The sequence below is a fragment of the Equus caballus genome, chromosome 8, assembly GCF_041296265.1.
Source record: "Equus caballus isolate H_3958 breed thoroughbred chromosome 8, TB-T2T, whole genome shotgun sequence".
NCBI lineage: Eukaryota > Metazoa > Chordata > Mammalia > Perissodactyla > Equidae > Equus > Equus caballus.
In genome coordinates, this window is record NC_091691.1 from 62,312,855 (window position 1) to 62,328,911 (window position 16,057).

General features: G+C 35.9%; 1 protein-coding gene and 1 long non-coding RNA gene across 7 annotated transcripts in view; one reads left to right on the forward strand and one right to left on the reverse strand.

The window, feature by feature from the left end:
- The window catches only part of CCDC178 (coiled-coil domain containing 178), a 394,601-nt gene that overhangs the window by 249,066 nt on the left and 129,478 nt on the right, over positions 1-16,057 (reverse strand). For all 6 annotated transcript variants that reach the window (XM_023647620.2, XM_023647619.2, XM_023647621.2 and 3 more), the window contains one exon: positions 1,442-1,625. In XM_023647620.2, coding sequence (XP_023503388.1) covers positions 1,442-1,625 — 184 coding nt within the window. The remainder of the gene's footprint in view (positions 1-1,441; positions 1,626-16,057) is intronic.
- Positions 8,068-10,062, forward strand: LOC138915324 (uncharacterized). Its single transcript, XR_011421130.1, has 2 exons — positions 8,068-8,112; positions 9,776-10,062. It is a non-coding gene; the product is annotated as an uncharacterized lncRNA (long non-coding RNA).

Below are 16,057 nucleotides of genomic sequence, written 5' to 3' on the forward strand. Positions count from 1 at the left end.
TGAATTATATACCAAGGGTTTCCTTTCAATTGAAAAAATTAAAACACTTTAAGCGGCCAAATCATTGGATGATGTCTTCATGATATCCTCAACAACAACAAAAAATTGATGGCCACAGAGAAACACATAGTAATGAAAAATTATAGGAAATTATAAACAATATCTACTGTATTATCATATATGCTAAACTATATATATAGTGACATGTCTTATATTTTAAAAATAATTTTGAGGTTAATTTTTACTACACATAATTATTTTTAATTTTCACTTTTTTCAAATTTATTTATTTTTTGAGGCAGATAAGCCCCGAGCTAGCATCCGTCACCAATCCTCCTCTTTTTGCTGAGGAAGACTGGCCCTGAGCTAACATCTGTGCCCATCTTTCTCTTCTTTATACCTGGGCTGCCTGCCACAGCATGGCTTGACAAGCGGTGCATAGGTCCACAGCTGGGATCTGAACCAGCAAACCCCGGGCGATCAAAGCGGAACATGCCAACTTAACCACGGTGCCACTGGGCTGGCCCCTTAATTTTTAGCATACTAATTTCGTAGCATCTAAGATATAGTAACCCCAGTGAACAACCACGGGAAGAGGCACAGGCACGATACACCAAGTGAATCGAACAGCTGGACTCAATGTGAGAACAAAACCCAAGTCTCTCAGTACAGAAACATTTACTGGCAGACAATCTATGTGTTCTAAATTTGGATAGCACAAGAGAAAGTCTTCACTAAAGATAGTGCTAGTAGAGGGCTTGGACAAAGAATACAGATTCTATATTTTACAGATAATTGTGTGATTATAAGTCTTTAAGAAGAAAATATGAAAGATGGGAGAAGTGTGGATATGACGTGTTATGAAGAGAAGCAGCCTGATGAAGTGGTCCCCCTGGTGTGGTAATATGGTGTTGACTTTGCTAGTCTCTATGCCAAATGGCAGGGAGTGGCTATTCATCATAGCTCTCACTTAGGAATGGATTTGAGGCCTCTGAATAGTTGTTTCTGTGGCATTGTGGTCTACTGATTGCTTGGTGCTCTGGAATCCAATACCTTGCAGGCCTGATATAGGTACTCCCTTCTCTTGCTTTGTAAGAGAGCAAGAGCACTTCCCAGCATCTTTTCTTCCTGCCACAGGCAGGAACTATTACATAGATATTTAGAGTGAGGCTTAACCAAGTACCACTCTTCTGGTGAGTCAGGTAGTTTAAGTTCAGTAATAACAAAAAGTAGACAAAAGTGTTGATTAGCTACATTGAGTCACGTTTCTCTTCTATTCAGGCTGGGCCTCTGAGAGAAGCGATTTTCTTCTGATTTATCAGAAGGAGTAATTTTTTTGAAAATAGTATTATAGTTTAAATTAAAATATATCAATATTAAATCAATAAAATTCAGATTAATCACCATTTTTCATAACTAAGAAGAACACAGAGATACAAACCTTGAATTTTCTTCTCACTTCTGCTATTTTCTCTTCTAATTCCTCTGTTTTAAATTTGGTTAGGTGGAAAACAGTACCAATGTTATAAGCATCCTTGTATAGTTCTTTAAGAAATGTTTCATTTTTTGACTTCAGTTTTATCAAAGATTGGATTTCAGACTCAAACTGTGCTTTTTTCCTTATGCTATAAAAAATAAAGAAAAAAATTGATAGGATTATTCTAAAAGAGTATATATTGAAGTAAATATATTTAATAATTATTAAAAAAGGAAGAAGTTCATATTTTATGTTGCTGAAAGTACAAAATAACCAGATACTTAACTAAAACTTGAATACAGAAAATATGTCCCCAAATCCCATTTATTTTTCTGCTTCCCCTGTCAGCTACCCCTGTCAGGCTGTACTCAATCTCAGAAGGATAAGTGTACTGATAAGAAAAGTCTGGGGATCCCAGATGCCCAGCTTTCAAAGCATTCATTCCCTTCTATATCAATCCATCCTTTCTATTCCTATATAACATTACTACTAAGAATAAATCAAATATAAGAAAACTTCAGTCCATGAAAAAGAGAAACAACTCAACAAAAGAAAATTAATACCTAAAACAAAACTCTCAAAAAGAAAACCAATAGCTAAGGGAAAAGAGTTAAAAGGGAAAAAAAGTAAGACGTTAATATCATTACAAGATTCTCAAAGACACAAATAGTAGACTCTATGGAAAATTAACGTTATGTTTCCTGTTCAGATTAGGTATTTCCTTTGTTCCAAATATGTACCATTGAGGCACACAGTATAAGAAGAAAACACCAAAAACACACACCTACACTCACAAATGAGGTAATTATAACTGTAGAATAGAAATGGAACTGGAAAGCAATGAAGGATGGAGGCGAAGCAGCAAGAAACTGGGGGAAGGTATTCCACCAGATAGGTTACCAGGGCAAGGTTCACTGCATCATAGCAGGGGTTTGTGTGAGTTGTCATCTGGGAAAGAACCAACTCACTGATGGGGGCTATAAGTTTATAGAAAGCTAGAAGTTAGGGTATCGAGAAGAAAAGACCCAGAGACCAAGAACTCAACCAATGGGTAAAGAAGAAATCAGAAGGGAAATACAAAAAATACCTTGAAACCAATGAAAATGGAAACACAACATATCAGAACTTATAGGATACAGCAAAACAGTTCTATGGGGGAAATTTATGATGATAAATGACATTCTTAAGAAAAAAAGAAAGATTTCAAATAAACCAACTAACTTTACACCTGAAGGAACTACAAAAAATGTTAGCAGAAGGGAATGAACAACAATCAGAGCAGAAACAAGTGAAATAAACCAAAAAAACCAAGAAAGGATCAACAGACAGAGGTGGTTTTTAAAAGATAAACAAAATTGGCAAAACTTTAGCTACAGTAACTAAACAAAAGGACAAATAAAACTGGAAATGAAAGGGACCACATTACAACTGATGCCATAGAAATACAGATGATCAAAGAGACTACTATGAGTTATTACATGCCAACAAATTGGACAACCTAGAAGAAATGGATGCTTTCCTAGAAATATACAACCTTGTACCAAGACTGAATCATGAAGAAATAGAAAATCCAAACAAACCAGTAATGCATAAGGAAGTTAAATCAGTAATCAAAACTCTCAATGAGAAAAGCCTATAACCTGATGGCCTTACTGGTGAATTCTACCAAACATTTAAAGAATTAACATCAATGCTTCTCAAACTCTTCCAAAAAGTTGAAGGGGAGAGAACACTTCCAAACTCATTTAATGAGGCCAATACTACCTTGATACTGAAGCCAGGCAAGGACACTACAAGAAAAGAAAATTACAGCCCAATATCCCTGATGAACGTAGATGCAAAAACCTTCAACAAAATCCTAGCAATCAGAATTCAACAGCATGTTGAAAGGATCATATACCATGATCAGGTGGGATTAATCCTTGGGATGCTAGGAAGTTCAAATATGCAAATCAATAAATGTGATACACCACTTTAACAGAATTAAGAATAAAAATCCTATGATCATCACCATAGATGTAGAAAAAGCATTTGACAAAATTCAACATCTATTTATGATAAAAACTCTTAACAGAGTGGGTACAAAGGGAAAGCACCTCAACGTAATAAAGGCTGTATATGACAAGCCCACAGCTCAAAGCATACTCAGTCTCAATGGTGAAAAGCTGAAGGATAGCCACACGCAAAAGAATGAAACTGGACCTCTATCTTATACCACTCACAAAAATTAACTTGAAATAGATTGAAGACAAACGTAAGAACTAAAACCATAAAACTCTTAGAAGAAAACATAATCTCCTTGGCATTGGTCATGGCAATTATTTTTTGCATATGACACTGAAAGCATATGAGACAAACGCAAAAATCAACAAGTGGGACTACATAAAACTAAAAAGCTTCTGTGTAGCAAAAGAAATAATCAATAAACGGAAAAGGCAACCTACAGAATGAGAGAAATATTTGCAAACCATTTATGTGATAAAGGGTTAATATCCAAAGTATATAAAGAACCTATATAACTCAATAGGTAAAAACCAAATAACCCAATTAAAAAATGGGTAAAGGACCCAAATAGACATTTTCCTAAAGAATACATACAAATGGCCAAGAAGTACATGACAAGGTGTTCAACATCACTAATCACCAAGGAAATACAAATCAAAAACACAGTGAGGTATCACCTCTTACCAGTTAGGATGGCTTTCATCAAAAAGACAGAAGGTAGAAAATGCTCGCTGGGATGTAGAGAAAAGGGAACATTTGTACACTGTTGGTCGGGATGTAGATTAATACAGGCATTATGAGACACAGTATAGAGATTCCTCAAAAAATTAAAAACAGAACTGCCATATGAACCAGGATTTCCACTTCTGGGTATATATCTAAGGAAACAAAATCAGTTTTTCAAAGAGATATCTGCACTTTTATAGTGTAATGTTCATTGCAGCACTATTCACAGTAGCCAAGATATAGAAACAATCTAAGTGTCTGTCAGTGGATGAATGGATAAACAAAAAATATATAATGGATGTATTATTATATTATTGTATATATATTTGGAAAATATATGTGTGTGTATATATAAAATGAAATATTATTCAGCCATGAGAAAGAAGGAAATCCTGTCATTTGCAACAAGATGGATGAACTAAGAGGACATTATGCCAAGTGAAATAAGCCAGACAGAGAAAGATGAATGCTATATGATCTCACTTAGATGTGTAATTCTAAAAAAACCCTCAAATTCATAGAAACTGAGAGTAGAAGGGTGGTTGTCAAGGGCAGAGATATGGTGGAAATGGGGGAGATAGTGGTCACAGGTACAAGCCTTCAGTTATAAGATGAATAAGCTCTGAGGATCTAATGTACAGTTTAATAATAGTCTGTTGCTTACTTTGAATTTGCTAAGAGCGTAGATCATAAGCATAGTCACCTCAAAAAGAAAAAAAAAGTAAGCGAGGTGATTGATGTGTGGTAATTATTTTACAAGTATATATCTCTCAAATCATCACATTTTACACTTTAAATATAGACAATTTTATTTGCCAATTATACCTCGATAAAGCTGAATAATTTTAATAGAGAAGTGGTATGTGTAACGAAATTTTATCTGAAACATTTCCAGTACTGAAAACCATTTTGGTTTCCATTGAAAAGTCTACTTAGTGCAAAACTGGATATATGACACACATAGAAACACACACACCTAGACAAAGAATTGTGAAATTTCAGAACTCTGAAACAGAAAGGGAAATTTCTAAAGTTCTCCGAGAGAAATACAGGTTTGTTGTTATGTGTCATCAAGTCAGCTCCAACTCCTGGTGACTCTACAAATGAGTGATGTCCACAGGGTCCTGTCCTCAACAGCCCTACTCAGCTACTGCAGACTCATGCCTATGGCTTCCTTTATGGACTCAATCCATTTCATATTTGGTCTTCCTCTTCTCCTGCAGCCTTCTACATTTCCCAGCATTATTGTCTTTTCCAACAAATCCTGCCTTCTCTTGATGTGCCCAAAGTAGGACAGTCTCAGTTTTGTCATTTTTGCCTCCAGTGATTGTTCAGGGTTAATTTGTTCTGGGACCCATTTGTTCTTCTTTCTGGCAATCCCGGTCATCCGTAGAGCCCTCTTCCGACACCATATTTCAAATGAAATATTATTTCCTGTCAGCTTTCTTCCCTGTCCAGCTCTCACACCCCAACATAGTAATCAGGAACACGAGGGTGTACATAATCTTAGCCTTGGCCTCTAATGACACTTCCTCACACTTGATGATCTTCCCTAATTCTTCCAGTGCTGCCTCTCCAAGTCTCAGTCTTCTCTTGATTTCTTGGCTGCAGTCTCCATTTAAATTGATGACTGAACACAGGTGAACAAAATCTTTAGCAATTTCAATGTCTTCATTACCTATGTTAAAGTTGTGTAGTTCTGTAGCCATGATCTTTGTCTTCTTGATGTACAAATACCATCCTGCTGGGGCACTTTCTTCTTTCACTTTCGTCAGAAGTTGTTTCAAGTTACTGCTGCTTTCTGCCCATAAGATGGTGCCATCTGCATATTTGTCTGACAACCTTGCCTACAGAAAGCCATTCTTTCCCTCCATGTTCTGTCCTGACAGTGGCTTCTTGTCTGCAATATAGGTTACACAGCAGAACAATCAAGTGCTGAAGCATGCTCATTTCTTTCAGAGCAGCCCATAGCTTTTCATGATCCACTCAATCAAAGGCTATACTCTCATCTATAAGACACTGACTAAACTTCTTCTGAAATTCTTTGGAGCACTCCAGTAGCCACTGAATAATCACAATTAGATCTCATGTGCCTCTCCCTTTTCAAAATCCAGCTTGGACATCAGACATCTCTTGCTCCATGTAAGGTAAGAGCCTTTGTTGCAGCACCTTGAGCATCACTTTACTTGCATGGGAAATTAGAGCAATGGTCCTATAGTCACTGCACTCCTTGGCATCTCGTTTCTTGGGGATTGGAGTATATATTGAGTTTTTCCAGTCTGTAGACCATTGTTTTGTATCCTATATTTGTTGTCACATTCTTGTTAGGATTTTGGCAGATTCAATCTCTGTGCCTTGAAATAATTCTATCAATACCCATCTGCCCCTGGTGACTTCTCTCTTCCCAGAACTTTCAAGGCAGCTTTCACTTCACTTTCTAAAATTACAGATTCTTCCTCAGAGGAATAGTGTTCAAGGGAATCAGGGAATCTGTCATCCTTTGGTCTCTTCTGCAAAGATCTTCAGTATACTGTTTCCACCTTCCCTTTATTTTCTCCTGATTATATAGTGTGCCTTCCTGTTGGACCCTCAGCACTCCTAGTCTAGGTTTAAACTTAAAAACAGATTACCTACAAAGAAATGACATCTAAATGCCATCAGATGTCTTATCAAGCAAAACTAAATGAAAGATGGATATGTTTAGAGATCTAATGTACAGCATAATCACTACAGTTAATATTATACTAAATGCTGGAAATTTGCTAAAAGAGTAGATTTCAGGTGTTCTCATCACACATACAAAAAAAGATAACTATGGGAGGAGATATGCTAATTAGCTAGACTGTAGTAATCGTTTCATTACGTATATCAAATCATCATGATATAGACCTTAAGTATATACAATTTTAAAAATTCTAAATGAAAGAAAACAATGAAAAACACCTTTAAATTAATGAGAAAAATTGACTTTGGATCTAGAGTATAGTATGTTGAAAATATCCTTGTTTGAATGAGTTGAATAGAAAACGAAATGTGAGTTCATGAAAACAGCAATTTTTTTTAATAACATTTGCTATAAAGAATAGACAGGCAGAGTTGGGATGGAGGCCTCTGTTTTATCATCTCTTTGCTTCTTTTCTAAGATGAGCAATATTATGCAATGTTCATGTTCTATTACAGTAGAGAGAAATGACAATGATTCATGGGAAAGAGGAGATAATTCTAGATGCAAAGCCTCTGAGTGGCATGGCAAAGAGAGAATGGCATCTACTTGGCAAGTGCATGGGTAATGGACACTCTTCCAGAGGAGCAGCTTCTGTTAGTATATTGTAGCAGAGAGGAAGACAGCATATATGAAGACAGATGCAAATCACCTGCTAAATAAAAGAGTTAATTCTCATTTGATTGCATCTATGTTCTCTATGAACTATATGGGAAGATTATTAGCTTAAGATGAGAGTGATGTGGCTATGAGGATTAAAAAGAGTGAGAAGATATGAAACAGTCCTCAGAAAAACTGAATTGTCTAAAAATTTCTCAGCAGTGCTCAATGTCACATGAGATTCATAATCACAGAATTTAAGTTCTACTCAGTAGCAAATTTATTGCAATACAAATGAAGCTTAAATATGAGAGTCTCTAATGGACCTCAACCCCTTGTAAGCTCCTTTGAGTGTCCTTAACAGTGTTTTCACATGATCATACATATTTACAATGTTTACAAAAATAAGATATTTTAACCACAATTTATTAAGACCATTTTCTTTTTCTAACATAATGTATCCTCTCTCAAGTGACATTGGAATGTCTGTGGACATTCTGTATTCATAATCTTGTATTCTTTCTTCATAAAGAGACCTCACATTCTATAACTTTAGGGCCTACCAAACCAGGATCAACACATGGTGAGATTAATCAGCACAGTCGTGTTTTACTTTAGCCACATTCAACTGTTAGGATCCTGGTTTAGTTCAACGATAGGGCTTTTCAAGTCATATAAAGAAGGTTTTGCAGGTTATTTAAATGAATGCCTATTTGGATAAAATTAAAAAAGTTTTAGTAAGAAAGGAAGAAAAGACAAGAAAGTGGGATAAACAAATGTGATAGGGATGATAGATTGGTCATCTTCAAGTGTCAAATAGGGGGTCGGCCCTGTGGCGGAGTGGTTAAGTTCGCGCACTCTGCTTCGTTGGCCCAGGGTTTCACTAGTTTGGATCCTGAGCATGGACATGGCACCGGTGTCAGGCTATGTTGAGGCGGCATCCCACATGCCACAACTAGAAGGACCCACAACTAAAATATACAGCTATGTACTGGGGGGAGTTGAGGAGAAAAAGAGGAAAAAGAAGTGTCAAATAATTGTTGGAGTGAGGGTACTAGTAGAGAAAGTAAGCTGGAAAGAGAGGTGTTGGTTGTCAGAGAATACATTCTTAAAATTGAGATCAGGAGGTGATTCCATTATTGAAAATGACAAGATGTAGCGTAAAGCTATAAGAGAGGGTAGGTGGTGTGAGATGAAAGATGGTTGGGAATATGGAGGTCTAAGAACTGAGAAGCCAAGATCTTGCATGTACTGAATACAGATAAAATTCAGGTTTTGATTGCCTCTGCAGAGGGAGAGAATAGAAATGGGATGGATGATTTATTTGTAATTTTTTTTTAATGATTTCTTGTTTTTGGTGAGGAAGATTGGCCCTGAGCTAACATCTGTTGCCAATCTTCCTCTTTTCTTTTTCCCTCCCCAAAGCCCTAGTAAATAGTTGTATATCCTAATTGCAAGTCATCTTAGTTCTTCTATGTGGGATGCTGCCACAGCCTGGCCTGATGAGCGGTGTGTAGGTCCACACCCAGGATCCAAACCAGCGAACCCCAGGCCACTGAAGCAGATTGTGCAAACTTAACCACTCAGCTACAGGGCTGGCCCTTATTTGTAATATTTTAATTCTTTTTAAAAAGTCTAAAGTAGGTTAACATATTGGTAAGTAGTTAATTTTGAATGGTGCATATATCTTTTCTCTTTTAATATCTGAAAAATTAAAAAAACAAAAGCAAAATAGTTTAAGACTAGCCATTCAAAAGTTTGCTGTTAAATGCTGAAAAAATCACATTCTATACTCCTATGAATTAACTCAAATTAATAGCATGGTAAAATGTAGCTAAATAAGTATGAAAAACACAGTGCCCTGTGGATTCATTCTAAGTATTCCAGGCTACTTAACAACTTCAAATAATATTATAATTGCTATTTTTACAAATAAATCATCATCTGTTAACTCTTGATAAACACATTTCATAAAATATAGCACTCTGTCTCTATGGTATTCAATAGTCTTTTTGCTCATTTCCCGTGATTATCAACCCCATCTCTGGATCACTGCAGTTACAGCAGCATTGTCTTGCTTGAAGTACAGTAGAGCATTAGAAGTAGATGTTCAGAATATTTTATAGAGCTTGAATGTAAGAAAATGGCTATATAGAAATTCATACCACACAGTTAACTTCAAGCAGACTAAATCCAAATTAATCAATTTCAAATCATCTTAAACAAGTTCATTTTTCTTGACTTAGGTTCCTGAAGCCTGTCTATCATTTGAATAAACAATCAAGTGAAATTGCTTGCTCAAGTCAAATATCCCAAATGTAAAGAGCCCATTTCTATTGGATGCTGGCTTATTTGGAAGACAAAATTTTCAAATTATGCACTGTTACTACAAGATAAACAATCATATATCATCATCATTACTAAAGGGTCTTGCAAATATTTGTATGCACAGAGTACTGAGCAAAGTCTTTAACAAAAATGACATCTATCTTATAATGTTGTCGTTTTTAAAATAAACTATATATGAACAATAGATCACATACTGAATTAATTATGTAACTTATTCAAATAGTATAACAGTTGTAAATAGAATCAAATGGTGAGATGGTATTCTAGTGGCAACCTAGTGTATAGAACAGTCCAAATTTGTGGAAGTTTCCTTGGGGTATTCGCTAGATGTATGACTCAGTGATTTGCTTTTAAAAAAAATTTTTTTTATTATTAATTTTGGACTTAAGGGGAAATCCCCTTTGGACTTAAGGGGAAAGTGATTCAGGTAAGTGGTAGAATAAAAAAGAAAAAAGAAAGGAGAGAGTTAAAAAGAATAGAGTTCTTTTGAGAAAAGCAATTTGGCTATGGCCAAATATAGAGATGGAGAATTGAATGAAGCAATAAGCTTTTGCCAGTTTTTTGAAGTAGTTAGTAAATGTCATGTCACATTCTTCTGTAACGTGTTAGAATTAGGAGCCAAGATTTGCCAATGGAGTTGGTTAGGCAGAGTCGCTAGCTGGAAAGAACATACATTTTGGAGTTAGACCTATGTTCAAATCTGACTGTTCCTTATGCAACTGAGGGGATGGTTTCATACATAATTTCCTTATCTGTAAATTTTGCTTACTAGTACCTGACATCAAGGTGTTACAAAGATTAAATCTAAATAAATCGAGGATAATATATACATTGTGCTTACACACATTGAATAACTCATAGAATGGATTTAAGAAATAGTATTTCGTTAATTAAAAGGAATGTAACAGCATATATCTCCATTACAGTACTATCTGGTTTAATAATATTGTAGACAATGAAAGAAAAAAAGACAAATATAAAAGGTAAATAACCATATTATTGCTTTGGGGCAGAGAGAAACCTCAAATAGTTGTGATATCAAAACAGAGAGAGAATAGGAGCACAGAGACACTGAAACAAAGAAGGAAATATGGATATCCAAGTTTTATATTCAGCTTTCATTAGTTCATTGTGTCATTTATTTAACACCTGTTGAGAAAAACGCAGGCCCGCACAGACACAGACACAGACACACACAATGCCTGCAGGCAAGGAGCTCAGCTGAGAGGAAACAGCAAATAAGCAAAGCAACAATAACCGTCCATAGAGTGACGAGTGCTAGGAGAGAAGTGTATGGAAGGAGGGAGGGGTACTTAAGCGGATACTTGTTGAGCATTGATTGCATGTCAAGTGCTGTGCTAGGTAACTGGGATACAAAGATGAATTGAAACGAAAGTTCCCATTTTATACTCTCAGGAAGGAGAAAGATATGAAAACATATTCCTGTGTGATCATAAACACAATAATGGAAGAAGCAGAAACAGCACTTAATACCACCTTGGTTCGTGGCTAGTGGTAAATAAGTTATTGACACGGGAAGCATCTGGGAAGAGCTTTTGTCTGAGCTATTGTATGAATGATCAACTAGTCACATTTAAAAAAAAAAAAAGCCAGAAGAAGAAGAGGAGGAGGAGGGGAAGGAGGATGTGAAGGATGGGGAAGAGGAAAGAAATTTCAATCAGAGGAATACCAGAGACAAAGACTAAAGCTTAAAACAATACGAGTTTGGATATTCAAGCATTTTAATAGGCTAGAACATAAAGATCGTGGAAGGGAGTAGTAAGAAATGCATCTGAAGTTGTGTAGGTGACAAATTACCATGTCTAATCTATCAGTCTGAGAGCTTTATCCTATAGTTGGTAGGGAATCTCTGAAACTTTTTTAAGCTCCTGAAAGTAAATAAAAACTCATCTTTGTAGATAATTGCGCCAGTGATGCTGTATATGCTGGATCTGAGAGCTCAGAACTTGAAGTGAGGTAGACCTGTTTTAATATACCAATTAAGAGACAAGCATGACCTGGTTTATTTCATTGGTAACTGAAACAGACAGAAATGAAAGAACCTGTTGGAGAGACCTTTAAAAGACAGACAATAGAAACTGGAAAGATGCTGGCTGTAAGTGGGTAGAGAGGGATATAGGATGATGCCTGAAATGAGTAACTCGGTGGGTAATGGTGTCAAAAAGTGATGTTGAGCAAGAGAGTGGATATTCAAAATGATACTATCAGGAGAAATAAAGGATATGGTTAGAAATTAAAAAGTAAAGTAACAATATGATACACATTAATGAGAGTAGATAAAATTCCCTGGATAGGGAGTAGATCAAGGGTGTAAATGGGCTGTAGTTAGAACCCTGAGCTAATCCAGCAGGGGACAAGCAGAGATAAATGGGCCACTCTAGCACCTTAGAAAGAATAGCTTCAGAGAGTTGAAGGGAAAACTAACAAAGTGGCATTCTGAAGCTCAAAAAGGGATAGCATCAGAGAAGGTACAGACACAAATGCTTGGGTCACATGGGGAAAAAAAGGCATGCAATAAGACTAAAAAATATCCAGCTGGTGTAGGAAAGGAGTGTTTGTTTGTTTGTTTGTTTTTACTTAAGTAAGATAAATTTTGGTAGCGTGGGAGTTTCAGAAGCCAGACTGCTGTGTGCCAAAAAGTGATTAAAAGTTAAGAAAACATTGCTAATAATCTCGCAAATATTGCTGATTATGTGAAAATTTTAATAACAACGGAAGGGAAATACCGTGTGATTGCCAAAGATACAAACAGGATGAAGGCAAGCCTTTCATTTTAGGTTGGAAGAGGGTTAATGATGAATATAAGCTTAAGGAAAAAAGTAATGAATGAAGATGTCAAAACTGGAAGAGATAAGAATAAAACTATGTTCTGAAAAGGGCAAAGGGGTTAAGATCAAGAGCACAGACAGAGGTGCTGGCCTTGACCTGGAGCACCATTTTCCCCTTGAATTTAAAGATATAGGAAAGCAGTTTGCAGATATTGTTATTGTAAAATACATTGATTTGACAAAAACATGTCATGTCTTCAGTTTCTCCTTCCAATATGAGTAAGCTACAGTATTAACACATTAAAGTTTTCTTTCTGAGTTTATATTGTTTGGGATTTATTGTGATTGCTGAATCTAAGGATTCATACTTTAAAGAATTACGAACTGTTATCTGCCATTATCTTTTTGAATATTGCCTTCTCATTCACTCTGTTATTTCTCACTCTATTCTCCATAGCTCTTAATATTTCTTCCATATTTTTTGGTCTCTTTTTCTCTCCTTGCTGCATTCTGGATTTCTCTTTATGTTTTCAAGCGCATTGATTTTTTTTTTTCCCAGCTGTATTTTCTATTTAATTAATAAAATCTTTAATTGAAACGAATCCAGTTTTAATTTTTACAAGTTTTGGTGAGTTCTTTTTCAAATCTGCCTGAACTGTTTCGACAGTATTCTATTAGTCTGTTTTCTTCCCTTTAACCATTTTAAACCTACTTCCACAGCTTTAATCTAATAATTCTATTATTTGAAATTATTGGGGGGTTAAACATACCGCTGGTTATTACTGATAATTCTTATTCATGTTGGATTTTTCCTTATTGTTTTGTAATTTTGGGAGCTCCTTTTTAAAAGCCTTACTTTATCTGAGAGAATCCCATGTGGCCTCAGTCAATTTATTTCTCTAAAGAATATTTATCAAAGTAGCATCAATTTTTTTTTAATAATTATTTCTTGGTTAGGGTCTTCCAAGATCACACAGATGGCGCAAATGAAAACATTAAACCAGTGTGAAAAGGAGCCAGATTGGGAGTGTTCTCACTTGTTTTTTCCTCACCCAGGTCCCAAGTTAGACAGACACACTTTCTTCTCTCTGCTTTTGCTTGTAGGTATATTTGTTCTGCTTTACGGATTTGAATGCCCTTACTTTATCAGCTCCCTCACTTTTGCACAGATCCAGGGCCCCAGGCCTATGCTGGAAGACACTAAAACTTAATTCCCCTGTTTACCAAGATCAGAAAGGCCACTCCTCCATCCTTACTTTCAGAGAAGCCAAATATCAGCTAAAGTTTAGCTTGTAGTTGGTCACTTACTTTCTTTGCATTGGCCCCTGGGGACTTCTTTTACTTTCCCACGAGCATGGCACTGCATTTAAAGAATGTATGTCCTTTTATGCTCCATTTACAAGTGTTTTGTAGCAAAAGACCTTTCACATTCTCTATTATCAACATTGCAGGAAAAGTAAATTCTCATTACTTATCTGTCTACATTCTCATTTTAGACACTCATCCTGGCCCAGTGTTTAATTTTATGACTCCAAATTTGCATCCAGTGTCCTCCTCATCTCTGTGCTATGGACCTATGTATCTAATTTTTACTTCTCATTTCCATTTGAAGAACTAGTAAGATTCTGAAATTTAATATGGCCCAAAAAGACACACTTACATCTTCTTCTCCAAAATCCCCCTCATACCTTCAACAAGCCCTTGTTATCTCAGCAAGTAGCCTGACTATTCATCTTTTCCTCACATCTTATACGATAGCTATCAAAAGGTCCCATTGGCGCTCCCTCCCAAATATATCTGAAAATTAGCTATTTATTACCATTTCTAATGCAAAAAACCTTGACCTATATCATTATTATAATTTTTTTCAATTACCAAAAAAGTCATCCTTCTTTTTCTTTTGTTTTTTTTCTGAGGAAGATTTGCCCTGAGCTAACATCTGTGCCAATCTTCCTCTATTTTGTATGTAGTTCGCTGCTACAGCATGGCTGCCCACAGGTGGCGTAGGTTTGCCCCTGGGAACTGAACCCAGGCTGGTGAAGCAGAGTGTGCCAACTTAACCACTAGACCACGGGGCCAACCCAACCCATCCTTCTTATATGCACCAAAATTCATCCTTCACTAAGCTGCCCAACAGATCTTTCTAAAATGTAAGATCCTTTAAATAGATCAAATGCTTTAATCCCTATGCCTTTATCACAGCCCACTTGTGAACTTGTAGTATTCAAGCCCTGTCTGCCTTACCAACGTTTGTCTCTCTGAATTACCCTACTCACACACAATTTTCCAGAAATGCTGGTCTCCATTCTGTTTTCACAACACATAGAATTTTTATCCATCACGGCGCTTTTGTATATTCTATTCCTTCTGCTTGGCCTGTTCTTCCCCAGACCAGCTCAAGGCGGATTCGTCCTCTTCAGTCAGGGCTCAGTTCAATTCAAATGCTGCCTTCTTAGACAGAGGTGTCTCTGCATGTCCTTGCCAAAGCAGAGCTCCCAATACTTCCCTGAGCATGTCACTCTAGCACATTACCCAACTTCATCTGCCTTACAAAAGTATCAGTAACTGAATTAAAAAAAAAATTTTTCACACTTATTATATATTTGAGAGAATGTAAATTTAAATGCTATCCTGGCACTTAAAACAGTATTTAACATATAATGGATGCTCAAGACATAGATGCACACAGACATGCACACACACACACAAACACACACACACACACACAAACATATATTTGCTTTTTTAGGTCTAATTTTTCTTTAAATATAAACCTTGATCATAAAGTTAAAGCTATAATTATAAGCATAGATTATAATATTTATAAGCATAAAGTTATATTAGTCTATTAGTCATAATTATAAAATTACTCTTTGCATAAAGTAAAAATAAAGATATAAGAAGCTATTTCTGAGATTAACCACTAAATGATAAAAAACACTGACCTTTATATTATTTTCTGTATCTCACATAATGTAACATTTTATACTGTACTAAAAATGAATATTTTCTACCAAAAACAATATTCAACAAATATTTAATACACTTCAAGAGTATGTTAGGTACTAGATTAGTCCTTGAGGACCCAAAAATGGGGGCAAATATACATAGGTCCTACCCACAAGTAGTTATAAGGTAGTGGGCATGCAGCCAGGCAAGAAGCGTGCATTTAATCTTTTCTATTTTATGTGTAACGTCACTAAGGCTATATTATTTCTAAGAGAAAAAATAAATCTGAGATCTTCATAGAAGGCAGAATACTTATAGGAAATCACAGAAGTGAACAGGAGAAAAATCACAGGTAAGCATAGTCACAAATGGCTGAAATGAGCTGCAGTTCCAGAATCTCCTGCTCGCTAAAGCCTTTCCTGCCTTCCTTATCATATTTAC